Source organism: Mesoplodon bidens (genome assembly GCF_964165515.1).
Source record: "Mesoplodon bidens genome assembly, chromosome: 1".
Lineage (NCBI taxonomy): Eukaryota > Metazoa > Chordata > Mammalia > Artiodactyla > Ziphiidae > Mesoplodon > Mesoplodon bidens.
Window position 1 is genome coordinate 228,090,417 of NC_138176.1, and position 27,613 is coordinate 228,118,029.

Genomic DNA, 27,613 nt, shown 5'->3' on the forward strand with positions numbered 1-27,613 from the left:
TGCTTTTTTTAAAAAAATACTGTCAGGTTTACCTCAATTCAGTGAAAAACAACAACCTTTAGAAAAGGTTATTAAGAGGCAATTTATATTTCCCAAATTAGCCTGCAAGTTGTCATTTATGAAGTTCCTTCTACTTTCTCAGTTCCTATCTATCAGTACTTTCTGTGATAGATGATATGGGAGAAACAGAATTAATAAGACATGGTCCCTACCTTTTAAAAATGTAGAAGCCTTTTGAGGAAAAAAGACATACACAAGAGATAACAGAAAACAATTCAGTCAGCCTTTAAGCAGTCATAAATTGTTTGGTACAATCTAGAACCGTAGTGTTATAGTATATGATATAGGAATTGGAGGGAAAAGAAAACGGGGGCCAGCTTCATGGAGGAAATGTGAGTGGGCTACACTTGGAGGGATCCCATCATTTGACGCACTTGCTGTTACTCCCAGCATCATCCACTGTTTCTTCATCCAGTCAGTCACTGAAGAGTAGAGAGCCCTTTGATGATGACAACAGAAATCTCTCTTCTAAGGTGTCATCAAAGAATATTGTCATCCAGCCCATTTTCTACATTTGTTCACAAGAAGATTATGAAACACTTTGTCACAGGTGTTTTGAAGGCCATGTTCACTATGCCTTCCACATTCCCTCATCCAGGCTTCTCTTTCTGTTGACAACATGAGCTTTAAGTCAGTTCAAACCATTGGAATCCCAGCTCTACGGTTTATTAACTGTTTGGCCTTTGGCAAATTATATGAGTTCCTTGAGCCTCAATAGCCTCATATTTCAAATTTGGATTTTAAAAATCTGTCTTACAGGATTTGGGTAAGGGTTACATGAGATTTTATTTCTGGATTGTATATGTGCCTTGTACGAAATAGGCATCGAAGAAGAGTTCTTTTCCAGTGCCTTTAATGACCCTGCCCAAAACATGACGTCTGTTTGATCAGCTGTGACTTTGGCTTCATGACCTCATACCACCTCCTGGTGGTCACTCCTTCTTTGTCCAACCTTAATAGAGATGACGCTCTTCATAATCGATTCTGGAATTCAGAAGATACACGAAGTTCACTCATCGGTCTCTTATTGGAGGAATTTATATTTTCCTTTTTAAAGTCATTGGATCACCACAGTCACCTCATCATTTGTATTAAAAGAAGTTACTTAGGCAGTTATTCACCCTCCAGTTGGAGCCCCTGTTTTGCATGGGGCAGCATGTTTTCAATCTAGGGGAATAAAGACTGTCATCTCTAATTCCACCGTATTGCACACGAACCTTCCATTGTCACTGATGTGTTCTGTTCCACTAGAGATATGATGACTCCGTATGGTGGCCATATACACAGGAAATTCTTTTCCCTTTCTGCATCTCTCACTTCCTCCCCTTCTTTTCTGTTTTCATAATCGTATTTGTGGTAAGACATACCCAAATATGACAGCTTTAACATCAATAGCATGAACACTGTTTAGCGACCTCTTGAAAATACCCTTTTAGTTTGGAGGCAACCCATTTGTTCTGGTTTCATACCCTAACAAAACTATGACCTGTCTTTTCACATTTAGACACTAACACTAAAATAGTTATTGAAACAGTTTTATATCTAGTTTATTGAAATATTTTATATCTAATATATTAAATTGAAACAAAGGTTTTATATTTAAGAGAGAAGTGTTTCCTAAATTAAGTATTTTTCACTCAGTGATTCAGTGTTCTAAATGTAATAGGCTTTCTTCTTGGAAGAACTGGATTCTGATAGTTGGAATACTGTTGGTAACAATTGGAATAAACACGAAAGAACACTCATGCCCCCTAGAGGATTGGGGGAATGGATATGGTGTAGTTTCCTCATATTCCCTTTTTTTAGTAGATACTGATCAAAACCCGAAGGGTAAAAGGATAGCAAGTGAAAACACTTTTGTAGTTTAATGGGATTTCCTCCAAGTCTGATGGCCATGACCATAAACAGAAAGAGACTTATTTTCTTCTTCGGTGGAATTCAGTAAAATTAAACAGGTGCTCAGAAAGACAAACTTATAACACAAATGCGGATTCTCTGTATTTATTCCTAGTAGTTCTAGGGATATAATTTCTTATCTCCTTTTCTTTCTTTTACTCACCAACTTCTTAGCCCTGATTTTCATTCCTCTCTGCCTTGAATTTTTTCCTTTCCATCTTCCCTCCATCTAGGAAACTTTTGTGACCCCAGAACAGATGCAGAGACCCCTGGCCACCGCATATTCTAAAATATCTCATCTCTTCGCTCTTCAATTTAAGGACCTATTTGTTGAGTTAAATACTTTCATTTAACTTTTCCAAAGCCCGGGTCTAAAATATCCTTGCTTATTGTTCTGTTTAAGATGGCGGGCACATTGTCAGGACACATTGTCTTATTTCACTTGGTAGAATCTAGTGCAGCTAAATGGGGAGTGATGAAAGGAAATGGAAGGAAAAGAGGTTTTGGTTCAACATTTAAGTTTTTTCTTTTAGACGTGCACTAGTTCTCATATAATAGAATGGCACTGGTCGCTTATTTTCTTTTTATGCTACATAGTTATCATCCACTTGGTATTTTATGGCTGAGTCATTCTAAGTAACAAACACTGTTCATAATATTAGGTAGTGTTAATATTCTTGTTAATACTCAAGAGTTTCCTCTTTTCCTTTTGATCTCTACTGACATATCTTCCATGCTGACATGAAAGAAAGTATATAATTTTTTTGCAAGCTATTATATTATAGTCTCTGATCTTTGGGCTAGATTGCAAAATCAGAATTAAATTACCCAACAGATTCCCTTGCAAGAATGCCAGTGTTTCCTCCCTAAGTAAATGTACCTCTTTATTCTAAAGAGATCAAATCTGAATCTCAGTCATTTATAAACTTACAAGATCCTACAAAGTCTGAACCTCCACTGTGGAAAGGTCCCCATCCCTCTCTCCATACTCTCTCTGCATGTATATTCGTGTGTTTGGGGGAAAGAAGATAATCCTGCCAGTCAAGTATAATGTCAGCTGGATAGGGTGGGAGAGAAGGAGATGGTGCTTGACAGTCTCCTTTATCCTTCAGAATCTGCATGACCCAGGAGGTAAATAGCATAGCTGCCAGTTTATAGATGAGGACACTGAGGTTCAAACTGGTGAAAGAAAGGATGCATTTTGCTCCGAAATTTTGATGCTGGTCAACCGGACTAACTGTGGTGTCATAAAAGTAATTAGGAAATCAGGAGGTGCTAGTTTGGGGTTTCTTTTTTATCTTTTTTTTGGTTTTTTGGTTTGACATTGGTTGAGTTTGAGGTGATAACCTGTAAAATAGGCCATGACTAAAGATATGGATTTGAGAATCTTACCCACGGAGGTGAAAGTTGATGCCATAGCATAAATGAGATTTTAGAAGCGTGTAGAGTTGTGCTGTCCAATATAGTAGCCACAAGCCACATGTGGATACTGAGTCCTTGAAAGGGGGCTGGTCTGAATTGAGACGTGCCATGAGTGTAAAATACACACTGGATTTCAAAGACTTAGTCCCCTAAAAAGAACGTAAAATAGTTCATTAATAATTTTTATATTGACTACATATTGAAATGGTACCTTTTTGTTATATTGGGTTAAATAAATACATAACTAAAATGAATTTTCCCTGTTTCTTTTTCTGTTTTTTGATGTGGCTACTAGCAAACTTTAAGTTACATATGTAGCTTCCATTACATTCCTATCAGACAGCATTAACAGAGAGAGGGAAAATAAGGGGACTAAAACAGAACCTTTGAGAATGTAATTTTTTTTTTTTACCATCTTAACCATTTTTATTTGAGAATGTAATTTTTTTAAAGTTAAAAATTTTAAGTTAGAAAGTAACACATGCAAATAGGTTTTTCAAATAAGCCTACAGAGAAGTATAAAAGAAGAGCTTTTCCTACCGTCACTAATATCACTTTGGAAGATATAAACACTATTTGGTTTCTTACTTTCTCTTCCAGGAATATGTACACATACAAACACATATTTAATACAGATGGGCTCAGACTACTCACTGTTCTGTACCTTGATTTGTTCAGTAATATGTCTGAAGGTCCTTCATAAAAGCACAGAGAGGGCTTCCCTGGTGGCGCAGTGGTTGAGAGTCCGCCTGCCGATGCAGGGGACACGGGTTCGTGCCCCGGTCCGGGAAGATCCCACATGCCGTGGAGAGGCTGGGCCAGTGAGCCATGGCCGCTGAGCCTGCACGTCCGGAGCCTGTGATCCGCAACGGGAGAGGCCACAGCAGTGAGAGGCCGGTGTACCGCAAAAAAAAAAAAAAAAAAAAAAAAAAAAGCACAGAGAGATCTGCTTCGCCCTGACCTTTTCCGTCCTGGTGCCGGGGAGGACTGCGGTCCTTGCCGTCCCTGTCACCTCCCAGTCCCTCTTGCCCACCGCTCCCTCGCCTTGGGTGCTCCTTCTCCTTCCTTGACCTGTCTCATCAGGTCGTTGTTCCACATGGCTTCTGAGATGGCCTATTGAATTCTCCCAAATCTACCAAATTGAACATTTGACACCAGTCACTTTAAAAACGGCACAGTAGACAGTGCAACTGAGATGTTGTTGAGGGTAGGCGCTGTGTCTAACTCATCTTTGTCTACCAGGTGCCACGTAGTGGGTGCTCTATCAGTGTTTGTAGAATTAGTGAATAAATGGGTGAATGAGTAAAGTACTACTTGATAAATACTCTAGAAAATGGAGGTAGAAAAGTAAAGGTATAAGACATGTATCTTGCAACAAACAGACATCTATATGCATACTATAGTCTATTCAGAAAAATGAGTAAGATTTTAGATGCATATGGTATATGTTTAATAGAAACCTAATGCTTTTTTGTCATTTTAAAATACTGTGAAAACTGGAATCATCATTATTACCCTGTAACAATGCTAGACTGGAAGTTAATATATTGAACAAATATTTGTTGAGTACCTGTTAGGCGCCAAGAAGTGTGCTAGGCTCTGAGTACACAGTGCTGGATAAAACAGACACGATTCCCACCCGTGTGGAACTTAATTGTAGTAAAGTTCAATGGCAGATGTCTCGCAATTTCGATATTAATTACGACATATAATAATGACAGTGACTGCTTCCCTTTAATGACTGCTTGACATGTGCTATTATGCTCTACACTAAACACTTTACCTACTTTATTTTACTTAATACATATTCCAGAAATATCAATGGAAGTGACTGAAGTCATTTTTTGACATTTTTAATATATAAGGAGTCTGAATCTTAAGGAAATTAAATCCATTTGTACTATATCAGGTGTGTCCGAAGCAAGTGACAGGTGTGGGACGGTCTTCCTACTCCTCACCCGGTGATCTCTTGCTATACCACACTGCCTCTTTACAAGGGAACTGTGGCCCTAGTTAAGGAGATTCTAGAACAATTTTGGTAGTGATTCCTTAAAAAAATGATTTCCTATAAATATCGGTAACAGATAATGGATGTGATAAAGACAGTTTTCCAAGACAGATGCTCATCATGGCACTGTGCACCTCTGTTTGAACAGTCAAGTAAATGTTTGCTGACACCAGTGTCTGTCTTCATGTTCTGTAGTGCTTTCAACTTCATTTCTGCACTTGTTTCTAACAGACAAAAATCGGATCAGGAAAGTTGATGGGGCCCAAAGGAGTTTCTGTGGACCGCAACGGGCACATCATCGTGGTGGATAACAAGGCGTGCTGCGTGTTTATCTTCCAGCCAAACGGGAAAATAGTCACCAGGTTTGGTAGCCGAGGAAATGGGGACAGGCAGTTTGCAGGTACACTCGATGGTAATATGTAAACCCCCTTTTTTATGCCTCTTCTGCTCACATTTGCATGATGTTGGAGCATGTTGAAGACGCCTCATCCCCAGCGTTTTTGCTGGCTTTGGGAAAGACACTGGGGATGGAATCTAAGCGAAAGCATGGTTAGATGCTGCTCAGTGACTCCGCCCACAGTAAGTTCAACTGCAGCCCGTGTGTGGCTTTTATTGGTGGCAGTTTACAACTCAGAAGTCTAACCTTCGAATATTAACATTAAATAAAATATAAGCTTTAATAAAATATTTTTTAAATAAAAATGTTGGAGGAACCACGGAGAACCTCCGGGTTCCACCTAGCTGTAGCTTTATTTAAAGAGCTTCTGAATGAGAACACTTTTCACCTGTCTAGGTGATTATAAGCGAGCAGGAGTTTAGAATATTTGCTAAGCACAGGAAGGGCGGTCTCTTTTCCTTCTTTTTCTGGTGTGCCACTTTGCAATCACTTTGTTTTTTACATCTGCAAGAAGAGGCTGAAAACAGTTGATTACTTTTCTTTTGGAAAGGATGCTTTTGGCCATTCGTGTTAATTTGCGCAACCTTTCTTTATGCTTTGTCTCCAGTTCTGCCAGGCTCTGAATGTCACCCAAAATTATAAAGTGGGGGTTTCTGCTCTACTTGAAAAAAATGTTACATATTGGTGCTAAGAGTTACCACGTCTCTCCTCGGTGAGAGCTGAGGGTCCTATGTGACTATCAGGGAACCTGGCAGATGTGACTTTCAGACGGTGGTGCGGAGAATGAATCCTGATGCTTATTGCTCATTCCACTTCATGAGGGCTGCTGGAACTCTTAGCTTGATCTGGAAAAAGGCAGCGTAGACAGTCACAAGTGTAGAATGCTATCGAATTCGTGTTATCTGGAGCCAGAGGTCAGGCTGAATGACCTTTCAAGGGCTGAATTTACGGTTCTTTGTTCTTTCTTAAATAACTAAGTTAATATATGAAGTTTCGTAACTACTGTGTTGTTGTAATCATTTTAGTTGTTATGGTCATCACATATTTTTTCCTATCTTTATTTCAGGTCCCCATTTCGCAGCTGTAAATAGCAATAATGAGATTATTGTTACAGATTTCCATAATCATTCTGTCAAGGTACCATAAACACATCAATTGTTGTTAACTTTTAACTGCTTTTATTGAGGACTCAGTCTGGGAGAAAACATAACAGTCATATATACACACAGGACCTAGGGGAGGTAGCCGAAAAGAGTAGATTTTTGTTTCTCCTTAAAGATGCGGGTTTTAATTTGGACATACAGACTTTGGAGAGTCAGAAAAGTGAACAAAATATGGTGGCAATAAGTTTCTTAATTTGAAACGTGTAAATGGAGATAACTTGAAAATGAAATTCAAAAAAGCAATTGCTTGGGGGCTTCCCTGGTGGTGCAGTGGTTGAGAGTCCGCCTGCCGATGCAGGGGACACGGGTTCGTGCCCCGGTCCGGGAGGATCCCACATGCCGCGGAGCGGCTGGGCCCGTGAGCCATGGCCGCTGAGCCTGCGCGTCCGGAGCCTGTGCTCCTCAACGGGAGAGGCCACAACAGTGAGAGGCCGACATACGGCAAAAAAAAAAAAAAAAAAAAAAAAAGCAATTGCTTGAACTTAGAGAGGCAGAACTTTCTGAAGCTTAACATTTTGTGGCTATTCAGTAAATTAAAATGGATCACTTTCTTCAATTTTCTGCATTATAAGACCTTTCAAACAAAATTAGATATCAGAACTCTGCTACAGCAACAGATTTGGGGAGGGAAATAGCCCTGGCATGCATTCATGTAGTGTATTTCATACATCTTAGAATCCTTTCACACGCTTGGTGTTCCTGAGAAAACAATGCCCACCCCCTCTCCCAAACAGTGTAGTACATCTTTCTTACTAGGTAGAGGAGAGAAGAGAGATTTGACCTTTATTATGAGCAGACCCGGAAATACTAAAGTGACTGGAAACCAATGTCTCACTTAGCGAAAAGAGAAACTGTTTAATAACATTCTAGACCAAGCTTCTCAGAGTGTGATGTGTGTTCCGTTGAAAGGGAGGCCAAGTGGTCCTGGGCAGTGCACTGGCAGACATTTTTCTTTCAAGGGTCGTGTATATGTTTTTAGAGTAACCTTCTGTTTACATCACGTCATACTGGTTTGCACTTACAGAAGTGATACGAAGTTTTCCTTGTAAGGAAATTCATTTAAATTTTTGAAAGTGAGGCATTTCAACTGTGAGGGAGGATAACACAACAGCACAGGTGGTAAAAGCCAATGACTAAAGTTAGAGACAACCATTGAGCAACCAAACTTTCAAAACAATGTGCCATTGTTGACGGCAATAATAGCTAGATGGGGATAGGATTTTAAGCCCCTAAGGTACTCTCTCTTCACTGCTTCATTTCCCCAGCTCTTCCTGGAAGAAGGTACTCTGAACCTGAGTAAATGGGAAGGCCTGGAGCTTTTGAGATGGGTGTCAAGTCCCTGTGCAAAGAGGAGAGCACAGTGGGCCATGGTGACGGGGCAGGACGAGGGGAGATGGTGCCCGCTGCTGCTTACTTGTAAGGCTGCTTCCTGCTATGTAGTCTCTCCAGAGTTGCTACCATAGTGGTGGGGCTCCATCCTCATCTCCCCCGCCTCCCTCAATGCCCAGCCTTGGTAAAAGGAAGAGGACAGTGGGAAAATCTGTGGAGGAGGAGAGGAACAGAGAGCAAAGAGGCCGCAGGGCCTGGGCTTGTGAGGGTCCTCCCAGGGGGCTGCAACAGTCCTGTGTGATGAACATAACTATAAAAGGATAACTTGGCTTCCCGCCCTTCACTCTCTTTATAGAGGAATCCTTCATTTAACTGTAGCGCATTCAACGAGAAGAAAATGCATATAGATCTTAACAGTGTCAAAGGCCAGCAAAGCCTGGCGTAGGTGCTGCCCACCCCCACCAGAAGACAGTGATGTTAATCAGCTTGCTCTTTTCTACTAAGCACACCTGTGGCCTCAGAGCCTTCCCCGCCCCAATGCCCCAGGCAGCTCTCTGAACCACCTAGTGTTGGTATGTGGGAGGGCTCCTGTTTACCAGCCCTGACGGGTGCTGGAGGAGGAAATAAAACATGTGAGTGACCAGAATGCAAGGCAGGAGCAATGAATGACTTTTAAAAAATAGGTACATATAAAGTCCTATAGGTATCCAGAAGAAAATACATGTCCATTGCTAAGATCGTCAGGGAAGACTTCCAAGTGGAGGTGGTATTGAGGTGAGCAGAATTTTGAAATCACAAAAGGATTATCGTCCAACTTATAAAAACTTGCTATAAAAATCTGTTATCCAAAAGCAAAGCTATAAAAAAGATTTCAGCTCATACTTCTGCCTCTTAATATGTTTTCATCTGAATAATTCATAAATAATGGAATGACATTTTTAGATGGGAAAAATAGAAAATATGTGACATCATTATTAAGATTATGAAAACACTTTAAGTTTTCAGTAGTGTAGAGGCAGTTTAGTTATTTAAACTCAATTTTCCTCTTATTTAGAGGGAAAAAACCCAGTCATTTTGTTTTTTCTCTTCTCTTTGACAGTTGTTGCCATATAGCTTCTATGGAATAGTTGGGCTTTTGTTTCCTATATAACAGAGGGCAGTTAACAAGAGTTCTAGTATTCAAGTCACTTCTCTGTTGGTAAATGTAAAAACCAGACCTATAGGTCAGGGCTGATGAGTGGGCTAGTTAGTTCTTCAGCTACCTTCACTTTAGACCTTTTTCTCATTGCAAAACAGTTAAGACTAAACTTGGCCTTCTCCATTATTTCACAATGGAGCAGAAGCACGTAAGCTGTTTGAACTATGCCAAGGAAAACATACTAACTCAGAAAGATAAGCACAAACAGACAAAAAATTATTTGTACATAATATTTTTCATATTTATTTTGTATTGGAGTACAGTTGATTTACAACGTCGTGTTAGTTTTCAGGTATACAACAAACTGATTTGGTTATACATGTATGTATATATCTACCTATTCTTTTTCGGATTCTTTTCCCACTTAGGTTATTACAGACTACTGAGTAGAGTTCCCTGTGCTAATGAGTAGGTCCTTGTCGATTGTCTATTTTATTTATAGTAGTGTGTATATATTAATTCCAAACTCCTAATTTATGCCTCCCCCGTACAACTTAATAAGGGAAAGATCAGAGAATAATCAGTCGTGTCCTCGCCAGCGTACAAACACTCCTTTTGGTCTTCAAAAGTAGACTGTTTACGTGAAGGAGATAAAAAGAGTCAGGAAAGATTTTACATGATATTTTAGGAAAAGCTGGTTCCTGTCTCTGTCCTTTCCGAAGAACCAGAGAGGCAGCTTACTTACTTGGCAGGTATGTAATTAATTCAGGAAGTGGTCATGACATTTTTTTACCTTAAAGAAAGTTTAGGCTTTAGAGATGGAAGTGTCTCACTTTCCCATCATGAGAAACTAAAAGAGGGACTTCCCTGGTGGTCCAGTGGTTCAGACTCCATGCTTCTGCTGCAGGGCATGTGGGTTCGATCCCTGGTCAGGGAACTAAGATCCCGCATGCTGTGTGGTGTGGCGGAAAAAAACCCAAAAACCAAAAACAAAAAGACAAAAAAAGAAACTAAAAGAAATAGCATCATTTTAATCTTTTATAACCACAGAGGTGGCAATAGGAGAATCTCTAAAAGGTCCTGAGATCATCTTCAGATTAGATCTGTGCTCAGACATAGTGACCTCTCTCAGGTCCATATCTTAGGAACCTTACCCTCATGGGTGCCTTGTATGTAACATTTTCTGATTCATTAATGAGTACTTCTACATATGTTGCATGATAATGGAAGCTTAAAATAATTCCCGAAGACGTTTCAAAGTATCACCAGAATCATCGAGATAAAATCATGCTTACTATAGACTTATCATTAAACACATATTAAAATTTTAATTCTCTCAAGATTAGTAATCTGGGTAATCTGCAGTTGATACATATACAGTAACACTCTACTAATAAGAATATTTAATTAAGCACAGCGGCCCAGTGCTTGACCATATCAGATATTAGAGAATTGGAGAGTTCTTAAGAGTTCTGTTTAGCCCCGACTTCTGTCAGCCTCCCTCTCTCATGGGCTCTATTCATCAAAGCCTCAGGGTCGTGTAAACTCTCTATTCTAACTAAAATATATTCTGAGAAAATCTGTTTTAAAAAGTCCTTTTCTTATTCCTCACCTGCTGCCATCCCACACACATACACGCACATACGCACTCACTCATTCGATGAATTTTCCTTATTATAAGTGTGTGGTCCAGCCTACCACGCTTTCTTGTTATGTTGACTTAGTAAAATGGTAGTAAATTCTGAGTATCTGGCTTAACAAAAAGCTCTTACTTTCTGATTCAACTTTGAGTGATCATCCATCCTGTTAGAAATACAATGCCTGTTCTTGAAATTAGCTGTTTATTTAAATGCAGAAAGAATAATGTTGGAAATTACAGCTCTACTTACTCGTATTAGCTTATGTTTGTATATATTTTATAATTTATAACAAAAGTCTTTTCACATAGTAATACAACCAGATATAAGCTAGAAAAAGAAGTGGTTAACAAAGGCTAAATCAGATTTAGACCGTAAGTTGGGGAACCACAAGTGAATGGAAGTCTAGCTTATAGACGTCCCCTCTCTTTTTTAAGAATGACTTAAATAACCTGCTCAGATATTTTTTAAAGCCATAATGTTTGCTTAACTATTTTAATTTAAAATAAAATAATCTTAAAATATTTCATACAGGTGTTCAATCAGGAAGGAGAATTCATGTTGAAGTTTGGCTCAAATGGAGAAGGAAATGGGCAGTTTAATGCTCCAACGGGTGTAGCAGTGGATTCAAATGGAAACATCATTGTAGCAGACTGGGGAAACAGCAGGATCCAGGTAGATTAAAATACGGATTCATTTGTTTAGAGTGATTGGTGTTTGTTGAAAGTGGAGAATCGTCTGTACCCCAGACTGGAATGTTTTCCATTTGTTCATTGATTAGGTAATTAGACTGTAAATAATCAAACTAAAGAAGGTGGAGTAGAAAAAAGTCAACATATTACCAGAGTGAAACCCTCTAAATCAGGGATTCTTAGCGTGTATCCCACACACCCCAAAAGCATTTGTAGCTAGAATTTAAGAGATCCACTGAACAAAAATATTACATCATTATTTTTACTAACTTCTAACTGAAAGTTATAATTTCCTTTAATTATGAATATAGGCAATAATCACAGTACTTATAGTAATACCTATAACTTTGTCACCAAGAGAAATTACAGAAATTTTCTATTACAATTGTAGACATCTCGAATTATCATTTATACTGATCACTACTTAAAAATTACAGTCATCATTAGACCTATCGTTGTTCCTTGTTATTTAATGTGTTAATTTAAAAAGCACCCATATTACTATATCACAGTTCTGTAGCACTTTGATAACTCTATTTTAGTGTAATTGTTTTCCTTTATAATCCCATGTATTTTGTCTTATGCATTTAAAAACATTATTTTGCTAAATAACCCATGAGTCAAAGAGGAGGTCTCAAGGAAAAGTTAAAAATATATTGGAGTGAATGAAAATGCAAATATTGCATATCAGAGTTTGTGGAATGCAGCTAAAACATTGCTGAGAGGGAATTCCTTTCCCCCAGCTCTACTGAGATGTAACTGACATAGAACACTGTGTAAGTTTAAGGTATACAGCATGTTGATTTGATACACTTCTATATTTCAAAATCACATCACATAATTACCATTTCTTTTTTTGTGGTAAGAACACTTAGATGTACTCTCTTAGCAACTTTCCAGTACATAACACAGTATTATAACTGTAATCAGCACCCTGCGCATTAGATCCCTAGGACGTGTTCATCTTCTAACTGGAAGTCTGTACACCTTGACCAATTTCTCCCCTATCCCTACCCTCTGGTAACCACCATTCTACCTGCAAGGGAAACTAATAACATGAAATGCTTCCATTAGAAAAGAGAATATGTCTCTAATTAAGAACCCAAGCTTCCACCTCAAGCAGCTAGAAGGAGAAGAGCAAACACTGAAAGCAAGCTGAAGGAAGGAAAGAGTGAAGATAGTATCAGAAATCATTTACCTTCGGGGCTTCCCTGGTGGCGCAGTGGTTGAGAGTCTGCCTGCCGATGAAGGGGACACGGGTTCGTGCCCCGGTCCAGGAAGATCCCACATGCCGTGGAGCAGCTGGGCCCATGAGCCAAAATTTACTGAGCCTGCGCGTCTGGAGCCTGTGCTCCGCAACAAGAGAGGCCGCGATAGTGAGAGGCCCGCACACCGCGATGAAGAGTGGCCCCCGCTCTCCACAACTAGAGAAAGCCCTCGCACAGAAACGAAGACCCAACACAGCCAAAAATAAATAAATAAATAAAGCAAACTGTCAACAAGTAAAAATAAACACTATTATTAAAAAAAAAAGAAAGAAATCATTTACCTTCAAGAGGAAATCAATGAAACAGTTATTCTTTGAAAAGATTAGTAAAGCTGACAAACCTCTAGCAAGACCGAAAAGAAAAAAAGACAGAAAATGCTAGTATCACTACAGACCCTGCAGACATCAAAAGAATAGTAAGGAATTCTGTGAACAACTCTACACGCATCCATTTGGCAACTTAGATGAAATGGACCAATTTCTCAAAAAGTACAAACACCTCAACTCACCCAATATAAAGTAAATAATTTGAATAGCTCTACAGCTATTAAGGAAATTTAGTTCATAATTTAAAAACTCCCCCAAATGAAACCTCCAGACTCAGAAAATTTCACTGGAGAATTCTACCAAATATTTAAAGAAGAGTTAGCACCAGTTCAGTTTCTTCTAGAAAATAGAGGACAGGGGAACACTTTACAGTTCACTTTCCAACTCAGCTTCTGATACCATGATACCAAAATCAGACTAAGACAGTACAAAAAAGAAAAGTACAGACCATATTCCTCATAATTATAGATGAGGAATATTTTAATATTCCTTAAAATGTTAGGAAATAGAATTCAACAATACGTGAAAATCTTTCCACGGCCAAGTGGTTTTTTTTTTCCAAGAACGCAAGGCTGATTCATTATTTAAACATCAATGTAATAAAGGGAGAGTTTTTTAAAAAATCAATGTAATCCACCCCATTAAAAGGCCAAGGGATAAAAATAATATGATCATATCAGTTTATGCAGAAAAAAGCATTTGATAAGATTCAATACCTATTCATCATTTAAAAATCTCAGAAAACTAGGAATATAAGGAACTTTCTCAATTTGATAAAGAATGTCTATGAAAACCTACTGCTAACACCATACTTAATGGTGAAAGAATGAGAACTTTTCCTCTAAGATCAGGAACAAGGCAAGGATGTTTGCTCTCACCATTCTTGTTCAACATTAGTGCTGGAAGTTCCAACCAATACAATAAAGAAAGAAAGGGAAATAAGAAGATTACAAATTAGAAAGAAAGAAAGAAACTATCCCTATTTGGAGAGAACATGACTGTTTACATAAAAAAATATCAAGGAATCTACAAAACAGTTCTTAGAACTAATAAGAGTTCAGCAAGCTCACAGGATACAAGATCAGCATACAAAACTCAATTGTATTTCTATATAGTAGCAACGAACACGTGGAAACCAAAATTCTAAATACAATACCACTTAAAATTGCTGAAAAAATGGAAATATCTAGATATAATAACAAAGCATGTCTAGTATGTGTATCTGAAAGCTCACATGCTAATGAAAAAAAGAAAAGAAGATCTAAATAAGTGGAGAGACATACTGTGTTCATGGATTGCAAGACTCAAGAAAAAAGTCTGTTTTCCCCAAACTGACATACAGGTTTAACACAGAATCGAATCCCAGCAGGAATTCTTGTAGATATAGACAAGATTATTTTAAAATGTATGTGGAAAAGTAAAGGGACTAGAATAGCTAAAACAATTTTGAAAAAGAAGAGAGAGGAATCCCTGTACCTGAGTTCATGACTTATTATATAGCTATTCTGTAGCTGCAGTAATCAAGACTGTGTGGTATTAATGGAGGGATAGGCACATAGGTCAAGGGAACGGCATAGAGAATCCAGAAATAGACCCACATGTGTGCAGCCAACTGACTTTTTGACAAAGGTACAAAAGCAATTTAATGGAGGAATGGTAACCTTTTCAACAAAAGGTGCTAGAACAATTAAGATCTCCATAAAGGAAAGAAAATGAACCTCATCTTATGTAAAAGTTAACTCAAAAAAGATTATAGATTTAAATGAAAAGTGTAAAACTATAAAACTTTTAGAAGGTTCTAAGAGAAAATCTCTGGGACATGGCTTGCTAAAGAATTTTTAGACATGATACTGAGAGTATGATCCATAAAAAAACAAAATCAATAAACTGGACTTTATCAAAATTAAAAACTTTTGTTCAGTGAAAGACTCTGTTAAGAGGATCAAAAGATAAGCAACAAACGGGGAGAAAATATTTATAAACCACACTATCTGACAGAGGACTTATACCTGGAATATATAATGATTTTCAGAATTCGACATAAAAGAACCAAACAGTCCAATTAGAAAATGGGCAAAAGACATGAAGAGTTTCACTGAAGAGGTTATAAACATGAAAAGATGTTCTATATCACTAGACATTAGGGAAGTGCAAATTAAGACCATGATGAGATACTACTACACACTTACTAGAATAGCTAAAATTAAAAATATTGATGATACCAAATGCTGGTGAGCATGCAGAAAAACTAGATTTCTCATACATTGCTAATGTGAATGTAAAATGACAGTCAGCCTTGAAAATAGCTTGGCAGCCTTCTTAAAAAATTAAGCATACACGTACCATACAACTCAGTAATTGCACTCCTGGGTATTTATCCCAGAGAAATGAGAATTTATGTCCACAGAAAAACTTCTACATTGTTGTTCATAGAAACTTTATTTATTATAGCCCAAAATTCAAAATAACCAAGATGTCTTTCAGTAGGCTAATGGACAAACAAACTGGTATATCCACACTATGGAATAATACTCAGCAGTTAAAAGGAACAGAGTGATGATACCCTCAACAACTTAGATGCATGTCAAGGGCATCATGTTGAGTGAAAAAAAGCCGCTTTCAAAAGATCACATGCTGTATGACTGCATTTAGGTAACATTCTCAAAATGACAATTATAGAGAAGGAAAACAGGTAGTGGCTGGCGAGAGTTAGAGATGTTGGGAGAAGGGGAGTGGGTGTGACTATAAAGAGGCAGCATGAGGCGGATCTTTGTGATGATGGAATAGTTCTGTATGTTGGTTGCAGTGACTACATTAATCTATACTTGTGATAAAGTGTACAACTATACACACACATTCCAATGTCAGTTTGCTGGGTTTAATATTGTACTACAGGTATAGAAGATGTAACCATTGGGAGAAACTGGATGGAGGGTACGCAGAATCTCTCTGTACTATCTTTGCAACTTTCTTATGAATTTATAACTATTTCAAAATAAAAAGTGAACCAAAAAAGAGTAACTATAATTAATTCAAATATGTTTCCATGGTTTAGGAATAATGGTATCTTGAATGGCATTTGGCATTTTGATTGAATATAAATAATAATAAAACTGGTTACATTCTGGGAAAAAAACTATTAAAACACTATTTTGAGATGGGCTCTATAGTCTTTGTCAGACTACCAGAGGGGACCGTGACACAAAATTTTGCTTTTCCTCTAAATTAAGAGCCAAGCTTTTCAGTCCTCACTGAAGAAAGACTTTTCTTTTCTCCCATGTCTCTTGTGTAGTCACCTGCATGTACCTAAACATGCATTTACAGACAGGGCAATTCATCCTCGCCTGTGTGGGTCTGTGCAGTGCACCTGGGACCACAGGGTGCTCTGGGTAAATCTAGGAGCATTCTGATGTTACTGTGAGGACAGCAGCTGAGCAGTTGAATCTGATATAGGTATCCACTTCTCAGGAAAAGGGTTGAGACTTTAAATGTAACACTGTATGCTTTAATTTCTCTAGTATATTTATCTTGCTTAATTATCCCAGTGGACCTCTACATTTGGAAGAGGTGTCTATATCTGATGGGAAGCCAGAAGCAGACAGGAAACGAAGTTTACAAAGCAGTTCTGTATAGGACCACAGATGCTAAGCTGTTTATATTGTGGCCCTCATCACACCTGCCTTTTGAAACACCCTACGGGCCAGCCAGAATGGTTGAAAGAAACCAGCCTGGGCCTGGGAAGGAGGAGTGTTCCTCTTATTTCCTCATAGCAGAAGCTTACAGACCAAAAAAGACCACTTTCTATCGAAACGTACATGTGGAACCCTTGACTTCGTATAACTTAGTCTTTTCTGAAAAGGAAAAAAGTAATTTCTATTTTCTCATTGCACATTGTGACTCAGGACATTCTTCTGTGGTCTAGTTGCTGATTTTCTCTCTTATGATTGGGAATAAGCTTAGAGTGAGAAATAAGGATCTTTTATTCTTCAGGCAGCATCCAGGTCCATTCCCCTCACATGTGACCACTGCAAGAGTATAAGTGAGATCCTATGGCCAATGGCACATCCCTTGTCAGTGACTGTGGGGCATAGAGAGTGAGGGGAGGGAGAGCAAGGTAAGTGGAGGGAGGGGTTTTCTGTCATAGTGACCTGAACAAACCTGGGGGGTTGCACACATGCTTCTATACTAAAAGCATCAGCATTAAGGGTTTTCTAACCCCTATTTCATCCTATTACTGTAACTTTTCCTATTACACTCTGACTTTATATTTACAGGTTTTTGATGGAAGTGGATCGTTTCTATCCTACATTAACACATCTGCTGACCCACTCTATGGCCCCCAAGGCCTGGCCCTAACTTCAGACGGCCACGTGGTGGTTGCAGACTCTGGAAACCACTGTTTCAAGGTGTATCGGTACTTACAGTAACAGTGGGCAACTGGACACCCCCTTACAAAGATCTTACACATAAACTGGAATGGATTTCTCAACGCAGGACCAGATTATACTAGACTTTTCATGCTAGAAGGAATCATCGGTGAACTTTCCAAGGTTATTTCTGAATGTAACGATTTCCTTAAAAACTGCATATCTGATTTCCATAATCCACATTTAGGGTTGAAAAAAAAGAAATCTCTTCTACTGAATCTATAAAAACTGCAGAGTTTTACACCTGTGAACTATGGCTTATAGGACAGGGATTTATGTAGTTAAACTAATTTTGCAAATCAAATAAGCATTAAAAAGCAACTAGAATATGTAAAGGTATTTGTTAATCCTGTGAGTGGTAGCTTTTGCGCAGAGCTTCCAAAAACAAAACAAAAACAAAATCTGTTATAGTTATATACTTTATTTAACCTCGGTCACAAGACCCAGGGGATCTTCTAACCTCACTTTTACAGTAGGTATTACCCTTGTGACATTTTTTTGGTTATTAGTAGCTACATATAAATTACTTTGGGAAAAACGGAAACTGTCTTGCAAAATCCTTCCAGCTGGGATTAGCAAGCATCTTGAGTTTAGCACTTAAAAAAATCAATGGAAATTTCACATCCTTTCTGAGTTAGAGCAAAGATGTTCTTCATGTGTTCTTTTCATCTCTCTCCTGCTCACCTTGTATCAAAAAACAAAGTTCATTTTCAGGGAATCCTGAAATTCCTAATACTTTGAAAAGCATATTACACCAGCCCCGTGAACTCCAGATTAATGCACTGGAATGTAATGAAGAAAAAGTCAGTCACATTTTCTGTGCCACATTCTCACATGTGTCTCTCCTTTTCCACTTCATGAATGCGAAAGCTTTATCTCCTGCAAAATGTCAGCACATGTAGTAGGACACCAGTATCCTAGGACAGAGAGCCATAAGCAGCCCTTTGGAGGACTGATGGTGTCAACCAAAGGCATGTGATTGATCAATGGTTTCCTTTTAGAAACAAGTGTTACCAAAGTTGTGTTATCTCAAAAGCATTACAGGTAAGGGCATGTTATGGTTATTTATCATTGTCTAATGACTAGTAGAGGCATTAAAGGACTATATATACATGATTAGGGTAGGGTAGAATGTATCATATATAGATATATATAGCTGAATCTTTGGTGTATTGAAATAGGCAGCACTCTGAAAGACAGAAGCATCTTCAGCACATTCCTTAACTGCACAGTTTAAAGCCGTCCTAGTAGAGCAAGCCCTAAAGCAGATGTAATTTTTGCCATTTTCCAGGAATGCTTGTATCGGCTGACTTTTAGTCAGAAAATGGCCTCTGTGCTTTCAAAAACAAAACAAAAAACAGGTCAAAAGAAAAAAAAGTTCAACTTGAGTTACATTTAACTTTAAGTATAGATGCATTTTGAAAAATGTTAAGAATAATTTAGTCAATCTAATACTGTAAAATAAGATGTGGTCTATTTCCACTGTTTAATTTTCTACTCAGTTCTACCAAACAGGATGTCATGTTTGGCATTTTCAGTAAGGACTTTGGGACCTTTTTCACTGAAAGCACCTTAGAACTGTACTATAAGAAAACATTTCCCACATATATAACTATATGAATGTGATGTTTCTTGCTTATTAATTTATAATTCAGCCATTCTCTTATATAGGACTTTTTTAAATTTAGAAGGGAAATCTTCCAATTATCTATCAAATTTATTATGCCCAAATCAACCTCTGAAAAAAGTTTTTTTCAGCAAGATTTACATTTAGGTTTAGTATTTTTTTGGTTAGGTAGAATTTTCAAAATATTTGAGACTGTCCGTGGTAAAGTTAAATAAATCAATGACATTTTTAGAATGTTAAACTAAGACACTGTTTCCTAATGTCAGTGAAATAAGTCTTTGAATTTAAACATTCATATTTAATGAGCGCTTACTGGGTGCCAGAGGCTATTCTAGGCACTGGGGATAAAGTAATGGATAAAACAGACAAAAATCCCTGCCCCCTTGGAGCTTACACTCTAGTGAGGGAATTTCATTTTACCGTTTATTAACATTCTGCATAAAAGATAAGCTAGACCCTTGATAACTCCTGGAATGTTTAAAAGGAAACTTTTTAAATTGGTTAAATGAATTTCAGTTTATTTTCACAAGTAAAAATGGCTTCCTATGTAGATTCTGTCATAGGCCATTGATCTTAAGACTAGTTTACTTAAACAGGTTTTTTTGCACATTTAAATTATACTTGTGAATTTAGAAATTAACCAGCCATCATACCATATGAGACTGGATATCCCGATAGTAGATTGAATACAAAGCTAATTTCTTTACATGTCAATATTGGAATGAAACTGGAATGAAAGAAGAGATACTTTGATTCAGACCTGTTCCACTGTCTGTTACTAAAACACATGCTATGGGCACTCCAGGAAACACTATATATCCCCCAAATATGTGTAATCATATATGTTAAAGTATAGATAACATTTCAAATTTGGATACATATGTGCATTTACTGTATTAGTAAGCATATTTTAGGGGGAAAAGTGCTGCTGATAAGATAGGAATAGACAAGATTTAAATGAAACTTTGTCACATTCTTTGAAAAATGGTTTCTAGTAAACTGAGAAGGATAGTAAATAAGTGACTTTTTTTCTGGGCTACCATTATTGTTTGATTTCTCTTTGTCAAGTGTACAGAACCTGTCATACATTCACGATAAGTAGCACTGAAAAATTACCCATTCAGATTTCCCCTGGGCACTTATGGCAAAATGTTGCCAGTTAGAATGTAAAGGTAGGTGACAGTGCATTCCCTCCCCGCTTATAGATATTAGTAACTATATCTGTGACACAGACCTCCCCTGCTGGACACAGGGAGGTGGGTGGAGAGTCACTTCACCACCTAGAAACACATGAATAAAAAGCCTTTATGACTGTTAGCCATTTTTAAAAAAATGGTTCTTAGTATCTTGATCAAACTTTAATCTCTGGTAACTAAAGTCCCCAAGTTTCCTTCTTTTAATTTACTCTTTGACTAGATTTGAAGCAAATAAATACTAAGAGGTCCATGCAACTAGAACACACTTGATTCTACTACTAAATATACAGGGTATGTCCTAACGGAGTTAACTGGAAAAGCAGTACGCTAGCAAGTGTCTATGGATCCTTAACACTGAAGGGTTCACATAAATGCTTTGGTAATACCTATTGAGTTAATTGGAGAAAATAGCAAATAAGCATCAGGTAATCTGCAGATTACTTCAAATGGGAAAAATCTTTATGTACATTTGGACTGTATCTTATCCTCCCTATTCACCAGCTTCTGAAAAAGGAGGAATATTTTTAGTATAATTTAAAAATAAGACATTTCCAGGTAGGATAAAATTGAAGTTATTTGCTGCAAACGTTGTCTAATTTTGCTTAAAATCAAAAGTTGTAATACTGTTGCATTCTGTAAATGTTGCAGGGTTTTAAACTTTAAAATTATTTTAATATTTTTGATAACTAGGAATCTAGCATTGCCATAAAGGAAATGAAGTGCCCATCAAAAATTTGGTATAAATAAATAATTGTTTTTTGTTTTAAATGACAGTAAGCCACAAATCATGATGTTAATCTTAAACTTTCTGAAGATGAATTGTGTGGCAGTGATTGTGTGGTCTGTTTGTGAAGAATGTATGAAAGCTATTAATATTCTAAAACAGATGAATAAATTGGCTATGTTGTTCCAATGAACGTACAGCATTTCCAATAACTTTTGAAAGCAACACAGCCTTAAACTCAATGTTTTTGCTTTATGACATGGGAATGTTCTGTCATGAGCAGAGTGTATTCTTAGAATTCTTTATATCATTCTCAATTCTATAGCCTTTCAATCCTATGTATGAGTATGAGGGGTTTTCACTTGCTTTTTTTTCTTTTTAAATTTTGTACATTCCGCCTTTATAGGTCTGTTTCATATGCTTTGTGTGTAGAACACTAAGTCTTGCGCTCTCTGACACTGATACTGATATATTCTCATCATTTGTTCTTTTATGAATAAAAATGCTGACTGCCTATTTGAAGAAAAGAATGAACGCTGTGCATCAAAGTGTTTGTATGTTCATAGCTACCTATGTACCACAGTATTTTGGATGCTTTAGTCTACAATAAATCTTTAAATTAATTCTGTCTTGAAACATAGGAGAAACAAGATTCATGTGTATATCTTTACCATGCACAAAATCTCAAATCATCATAATAAAGTTTGTTTTCTCCATTTCCAGGGTGAATGTTTATTTATTTAAACATTTAAGCTATATATTGTCCTCTTTCTTAGCGAGGGAATAAATGAAGGTATGTTCTAGAATATGTGGAAGATATCAGTACCTCAACCAAACTGTTGGTACTAGGGAGAAAAAGTTTAGTTAATGGGATTGTTTTCGTAATTTCTCTTTCTGATAATTTGTTGTTTATATACAGAAATGCAAGAAATTTCTATACATTAATTTTGTACCCTGAAAATTTACTGAATTAATTTATTAATTCTAATATTAATTAGTTCTAATAGATTTTGGTGGCATCTTGAGGATTTTCTATGTATAGTATCATGTCATCGGCAAACAGTGACAGTTTTAATTACTTCTTTCCAATTTGGATTCCTTTTATTCCTTTTTCTCCTCTGACTGCTGTGGCTAGGGCTTCCAATACTATGTTGAATAAAAGTGATTAGCGTGGGCATCCTTGTCTTGTTCCTGATCTTAGAAGAAATGCTTTCACCTTTTCATCGAGGAGTATGTTGAGTATACTGTTAGCTGTGGGCTTATTATATATAGTCTTTAATATGTTGAGGTATATCCCCCATACCACTTTGTTGAGAGTTTTTATCATAAATGGACGCTGAATTTTGTCATTGAAACATCCTTGCATCCCTGGGATAAGTCCCACTTGATCATGGTATATGATCCATTTAATGTACTGTTCAGTTCAGTTTGAATTGAATATGTTGTTGAGTTTTTTTCCATCTATGTTCATCAGTGATATTGATGTAATTTTCTTTTTTTGTGATATCTTTGTCAGCTTTTGGTATTAGGGTGCTGCTGGCCTTGTAAAATGAGTTCAGAAGTGTTCCTCCCTCTGCAATTTTTTGGACTAGTTTAAGAAAAATAGATGTTAACTCTTCTCTAAATGTCTGGTGGAAGTCTCCTGTGAAGCCATCTGGTCCTGGTCTTATAATGCTATAAACTTCCCTCTTAGAACTGCTTTTGTTGCATCCCTTAGATTTTGGATTGTTGTGTTTTCATTTTCATTTGTCTCTAGGTATTTTTTAATTTCTTCTTTGATTTCTTCAGTGATCCATTGGTCATTTAGTAGCATATTGTTTAGCCTCCACCTGTTTGTGTTTTTGCAGTTTTTTTCTTGTAGTTTCTAGTCTCATAGCATTGTGGTCAGAAAAGATGCTTGATATGATTTCAATATTCTTCAATTTACAGAGGCTTGTTTTGTGGCCTAGCATGTCATCGGTCCTGGAGAATATTCCATGTGTATTTGAAAAGGAGATATATTCTGTTGCTTTTGAATGGAATGTTCTATGTTTATCTAGTAAGTCCATCTGGTCTAATGTGTTATTTAAGGCCATCTGCCCATTGATGTGAGATATTAAAAGTCCCCTACTATTATTTACTGTCAGTTTCTCCCTAATGTCTGTATGCTTTATGTATTTAGGTGGTCCTATGTTGGGTACATATATATTTACAATTGTTATATCTTCTTCTTGGATTGATCTCTTGATCATTATGTAATCCTTCTTTGTCTCTTGTAACAGTCTTTGTTTTAAAGTCTATTTTATCTGGTACTAGTAATGCAACTCTGGCTTGCTTTTGATCTACATTTTCATGGAATACCTTTTTCCATGCCCTCACTTTCAATCTGTGTGTGTCTTTAGATCTGAAGTGAGTCTCTTGTGCGCAGCACATATACAGGTCTTATTTTTGTATCCATTCAACCACTCTATGTCTTTTTTTTAAATTTATTTATTTTGGTTGCACCATGTCTTAGTTGTGGCTCACAGGCTCCTTAGTTGCGGCACATGTGCTCCTTAGTTGCGGCTCACAGACTCCTTAGTTGTGGCATACGAACTCTTAGTTGTGGCATGCATGTGGGATCTAGTTCCCTGACCAGGGATTGAACCTGGGACCCCTGCATTGGAAGGCAGATTCTTAACCACTGTGCCACCAGGGAAGTCCCCACTCTATGTCTTTTGATTAGAGCATTTAGTGCATTTACACTTAAAGTAATTGTTGATATGTATGTAAATCCTTATTGCCATTTTGTTAATTGGTTTGGGGATGTTTTTGTAGTTCTTTTTTGTTCCTTTCTTCTTCTTTTGTTCTCTTCCCTTAAGATTTGATGACTATACTTAGAGTTTGGATTTCTTTCTCTTTTGTGTGTGTATGTATAATAGATTTTTGGTTTGTGGTTACCATGAGGTTTATATATAGCAATCTATAAATAGATAGATGATTATTTTAAGTTGCTGCTCTCTTAATTTCAAACACATTTTAACAGCTCTACACTTTTACTCTCCTCCCCTCATGATTACTGTTTTTGACATATTTTACATCTATTTGTTTCGTGTATCCCTTAACTGCGTAATGTGGATATAGATGATTTTACTGCTTTTGTCTTTTAACTCTGCTAGCTTTGTACATGGTTGCTTTACTACCTTTACTGTATGTTTGTCTTTACCAATGAGCTTTTTCCTTTCATAATCTTCATATTTCTAGTTGTGACCTTTTTTGCTTAGAGAAGTCTCTTTAACATTTCTTGTAAAGCTCGTTTGGTGGTGCTGAACTCTTTTAGCTTTTGCTTGTGGGTAAAACTTTTGATTTCTCCATCAAATCTGAATTGAGAGCCTTGGCAGTTATTCTTGATAGTAGGTTTTTCCATTTCATCACTTTAAATATATTGTGCCGCTCCCTTCTGGCCTGCAGAGTTTCTGCTGAAAAGTCAGCTGATAGCCTTATGGGAGTTCCCTTGTATGTAGCTTGTTGCTTTTCCCTTGTTGCTTTTAATATTCTCCCTTTATCTTTTCTTTTCTTTTTTTTTTTTTTTTTTGCGGTACGCGGGCCTCTCACTGTTGTGGCCTCTCCCGTTGTGGAGCACAGGCTCCAGACGCGCAGGCTCAGCGGCCATGGCTCACGGGCCCAGCCGCTCCGCGGCATGTGGGATCTTCCCGGACCGGGGCACGAACCCGTGTCTCCTGCATCGGCAGGCGGACTCTCAACCACTGCGCCACCAGAGAAGCCCTATCTTTTCTTTTTAATGACAAAGTGTCTTAGTGTGATCCTCTTTGGGACTTTCTGTGCTTCCTGGACTTGGACGTCTGTTTCTTGTCCCCAGTTAGGGCACTTGTCAGCTATTATGTCTTCAGATATGATCTCGGCCCCTTCCTCTCTTCCTCTGGGACCCCTATCATGTGGATGTTAGTACCCTTGATGTTGTCCCAGAAGTCTCTTAAACTGTCCTCGTTTCTTTCCATTCTTTTTTTTCTATTCATCTTTAGTGATATCCACTACTCTGTCTTCCATCTCACTGATCCATTCTTCTGTATCATTTGGTCTATTGTTAATTCCTTCTAATGCATTTTAAAATTTCAGTTACTGTATTCTTCATCTCTGTTTGGTTGTTCTGTATATTTTCTAATTCTTTGTTAAAAACTTCTAACTTCTCAGTCTGTGCATCCATTCTTCCCTCCAGTTCTTTAATCAGTAGCTATCATTAGCTTGAACTCTTTCTAGGGTAGCTTGCCTATCTCCAGGGTTTTATCTTGTTCCTTCATTTGGAACATGGTCTTCTGTTGCCTCATTTTGCCTCACTTCCTTTTTTATTTCTATCTATCTGGTAGGTTGGTTACGTTTCCACACCTTGGACAAGCGGCCTTTTCAAGAGGTCCTATGCATCCCAGCAGTGCACTCCCCTCTGATCACCAGAGCTATAAGCTCTAGGGGTGCCCCCTACATGGGCTGCATGGGTCCTTCTGTTGTGGTGGTCTGACTATTGTGGGTGGTCTGGTAGGTGTAGCTGGCCCTGGGTCAGTTAGTTGCCAGGCCCTGTCTTGTGTGGAGGCTGCCAGCCACTGGTTGATGGGGCTGGGTCATGAGGTGGCTGGCTTTGGAACCTTGGGGGGCCCTGGGGATAGCACTGGCTCACTGTTGGACAGAGTCGTGACCCAGGAGACTCTGGGGCTGGTGCCTGACCACTGGTGAGTGAGCCAGGTCCTGGGGTCTGGCTGTAGGACCCAGGGGTCCTGGAGCTGGTGTTGGACCACTGGGTGGGACCAGTTCTTGACACAACTGGCTATGGGGTCTGGGGTATTCCAAAGCTTGTGTTGGCCTGCTGGTGGGCAGGGCTGGGTCCTGTCATGGCAGGCTACATGGCTGTAGTTGTCCTAGGGCTGGTGTCCCTCCTCTGGTGGGTGTTGCTGGTCTGAAGGCTAGAGGAGGCTCACTGGTGGGTGGGTCCAGAGCCAGCAGATTCTGAGGCTGGTGTCTGCCTACTGGTGGGCAGGCTTGGTCCTAGGGTTCTCTGGCTGCAGGGCCCTGGGGATCCCAGGTCTAATGCCTGTATACTGGTGTGTGGTGCTGGGTCCTGGGCCTTCTTGTGGGCAAGGCCATGTCCAGGGATGGCTCAGAGATTCTTTTTTTTTTTTTTTTTTAAGATACTCAGTATTTACTACTGCCTTTGGGAAATACACTGACTTTTTTTTAAGTTATTTAATTAATTAATTTATTTGTTTGTTTTTGGCTGTGATGGGTCTTCGTTGCTGTGCGCTGGCTTTCTCTAGTTGCGGCTAGCAGGGGCTACTCTTTCTTGTGCATAGGCTTCTCATTGCAGTGGCTTCTCTTGTGGCGCATGGGCTCTAGGCATGCGAGCTTCAGTAGTTGTGGCACGTGGGCTCAGTAGTTGTGGCACGTGGCTCAGTATTTGTGGCACACGGGCTCTAGAGCACAGGCTCAGTAGTTGTGGCACATGGGCTTAGCTGCTCTGTGGCATGTGGGATCTTCCCGGACCAGGGCTCGAACCCATGTCCCCTGCATTGGCCGGTGGATTCTTAACCACTGTGCCACCGGGGAAGTCCCGCTCAGGGATTCTTAAGATTGCCTATCTGCTGGTGTGTGGGGCTGTGTCCCTGCCAGTTTCTTGGCCTTTGTTGTCCCAGTACTGGTGCCTCCAGGCTGGTGGGTGATGGCGGGGCTGGGTGTTGAGACTAATAAGCTAGAGGGAGAATTCCAAAATGGCGCTTGCCAGCACCATTGTCTTTGTGGTAGAACAGGCTCCCCAAAATGGCTGCCCCCAGTGTCTGTGTCTCCAGGGTGAACTCCAGCTGCCTCCTGCCTCTCCAGGAGGCTCTCCAAGATCAGCAGGTGGGTCTGACCCAGGCTCCTTTCAAATTACTGCTTCCTCCATGGATCCTGGAGTGTGTGAGATTTTGTGTGCCCCCTTTGAGAGAGGAGTTTCTATTTCCCTCCGCCCTCTGGGTCCCTCAGAAGTAAACCCTGCTGGCTTTCAAGGCCAAATACTCTGGGGGTTTTTGCAGGACCTCTGGGCTGGTAAGCCCAACCTGGGGCTTGAACCTCTCACTCCTTTGGGAGAACCTCTGCAACTGTACCTATTCTCTCGTGTGTAGGTCACCCACCCAGGGGTAAGGGTCTTGACTGTATCGCAACTCTGGCCCTTCTACCTGTCTCACAGTTCCTTCTTTATATCTTTAGTTGTAGAAGAGCTTTTCTAGTAGGTTTCAGTCTTTTCATCGATAGTGGTTACTACTTACAGAGTTGTAATTTTGGTGTGCCCTTGAGAAGAGG

General features: G+C 38.7%; 1 protein-coding gene across 3 annotated transcripts in view; it reads left to right on the forward strand.

The window, feature by feature from the left end:
- The window catches only part of TRIM2 (tripartite motif containing 2), a 121,518-nt gene extending 99,491 nt beyond the window's left edge, over window positions 1-22,027 (forward strand). For all 3 annotated transcript variants that reach the window (XM_081235055.1, XM_081235054.1, XM_081235056.1), the window contains 4 exons: window positions 5,618-5,786; window positions 6,850-6,920; window positions 11,585-11,725; window positions 17,611-22,027. In XM_081235055.1, the coding sequence (XP_081091181.1) occupies window positions 5,618-5,786; window positions 6,850-6,920; window positions 11,585-11,725; window positions 17,611-17,763 (534 nt within the window). In that variant the 3' untranslated portion in view covers window positions 17,764-22,027. The remainder of the gene's footprint in view (window positions 1-5,617; window positions 5,787-6,849; window positions 6,921-11,584; window positions 11,726-17,610) is intronic.
- The last annotated feature ends 5,586 nt before the right edge of the window (window positions 22,028-27,613 follow it).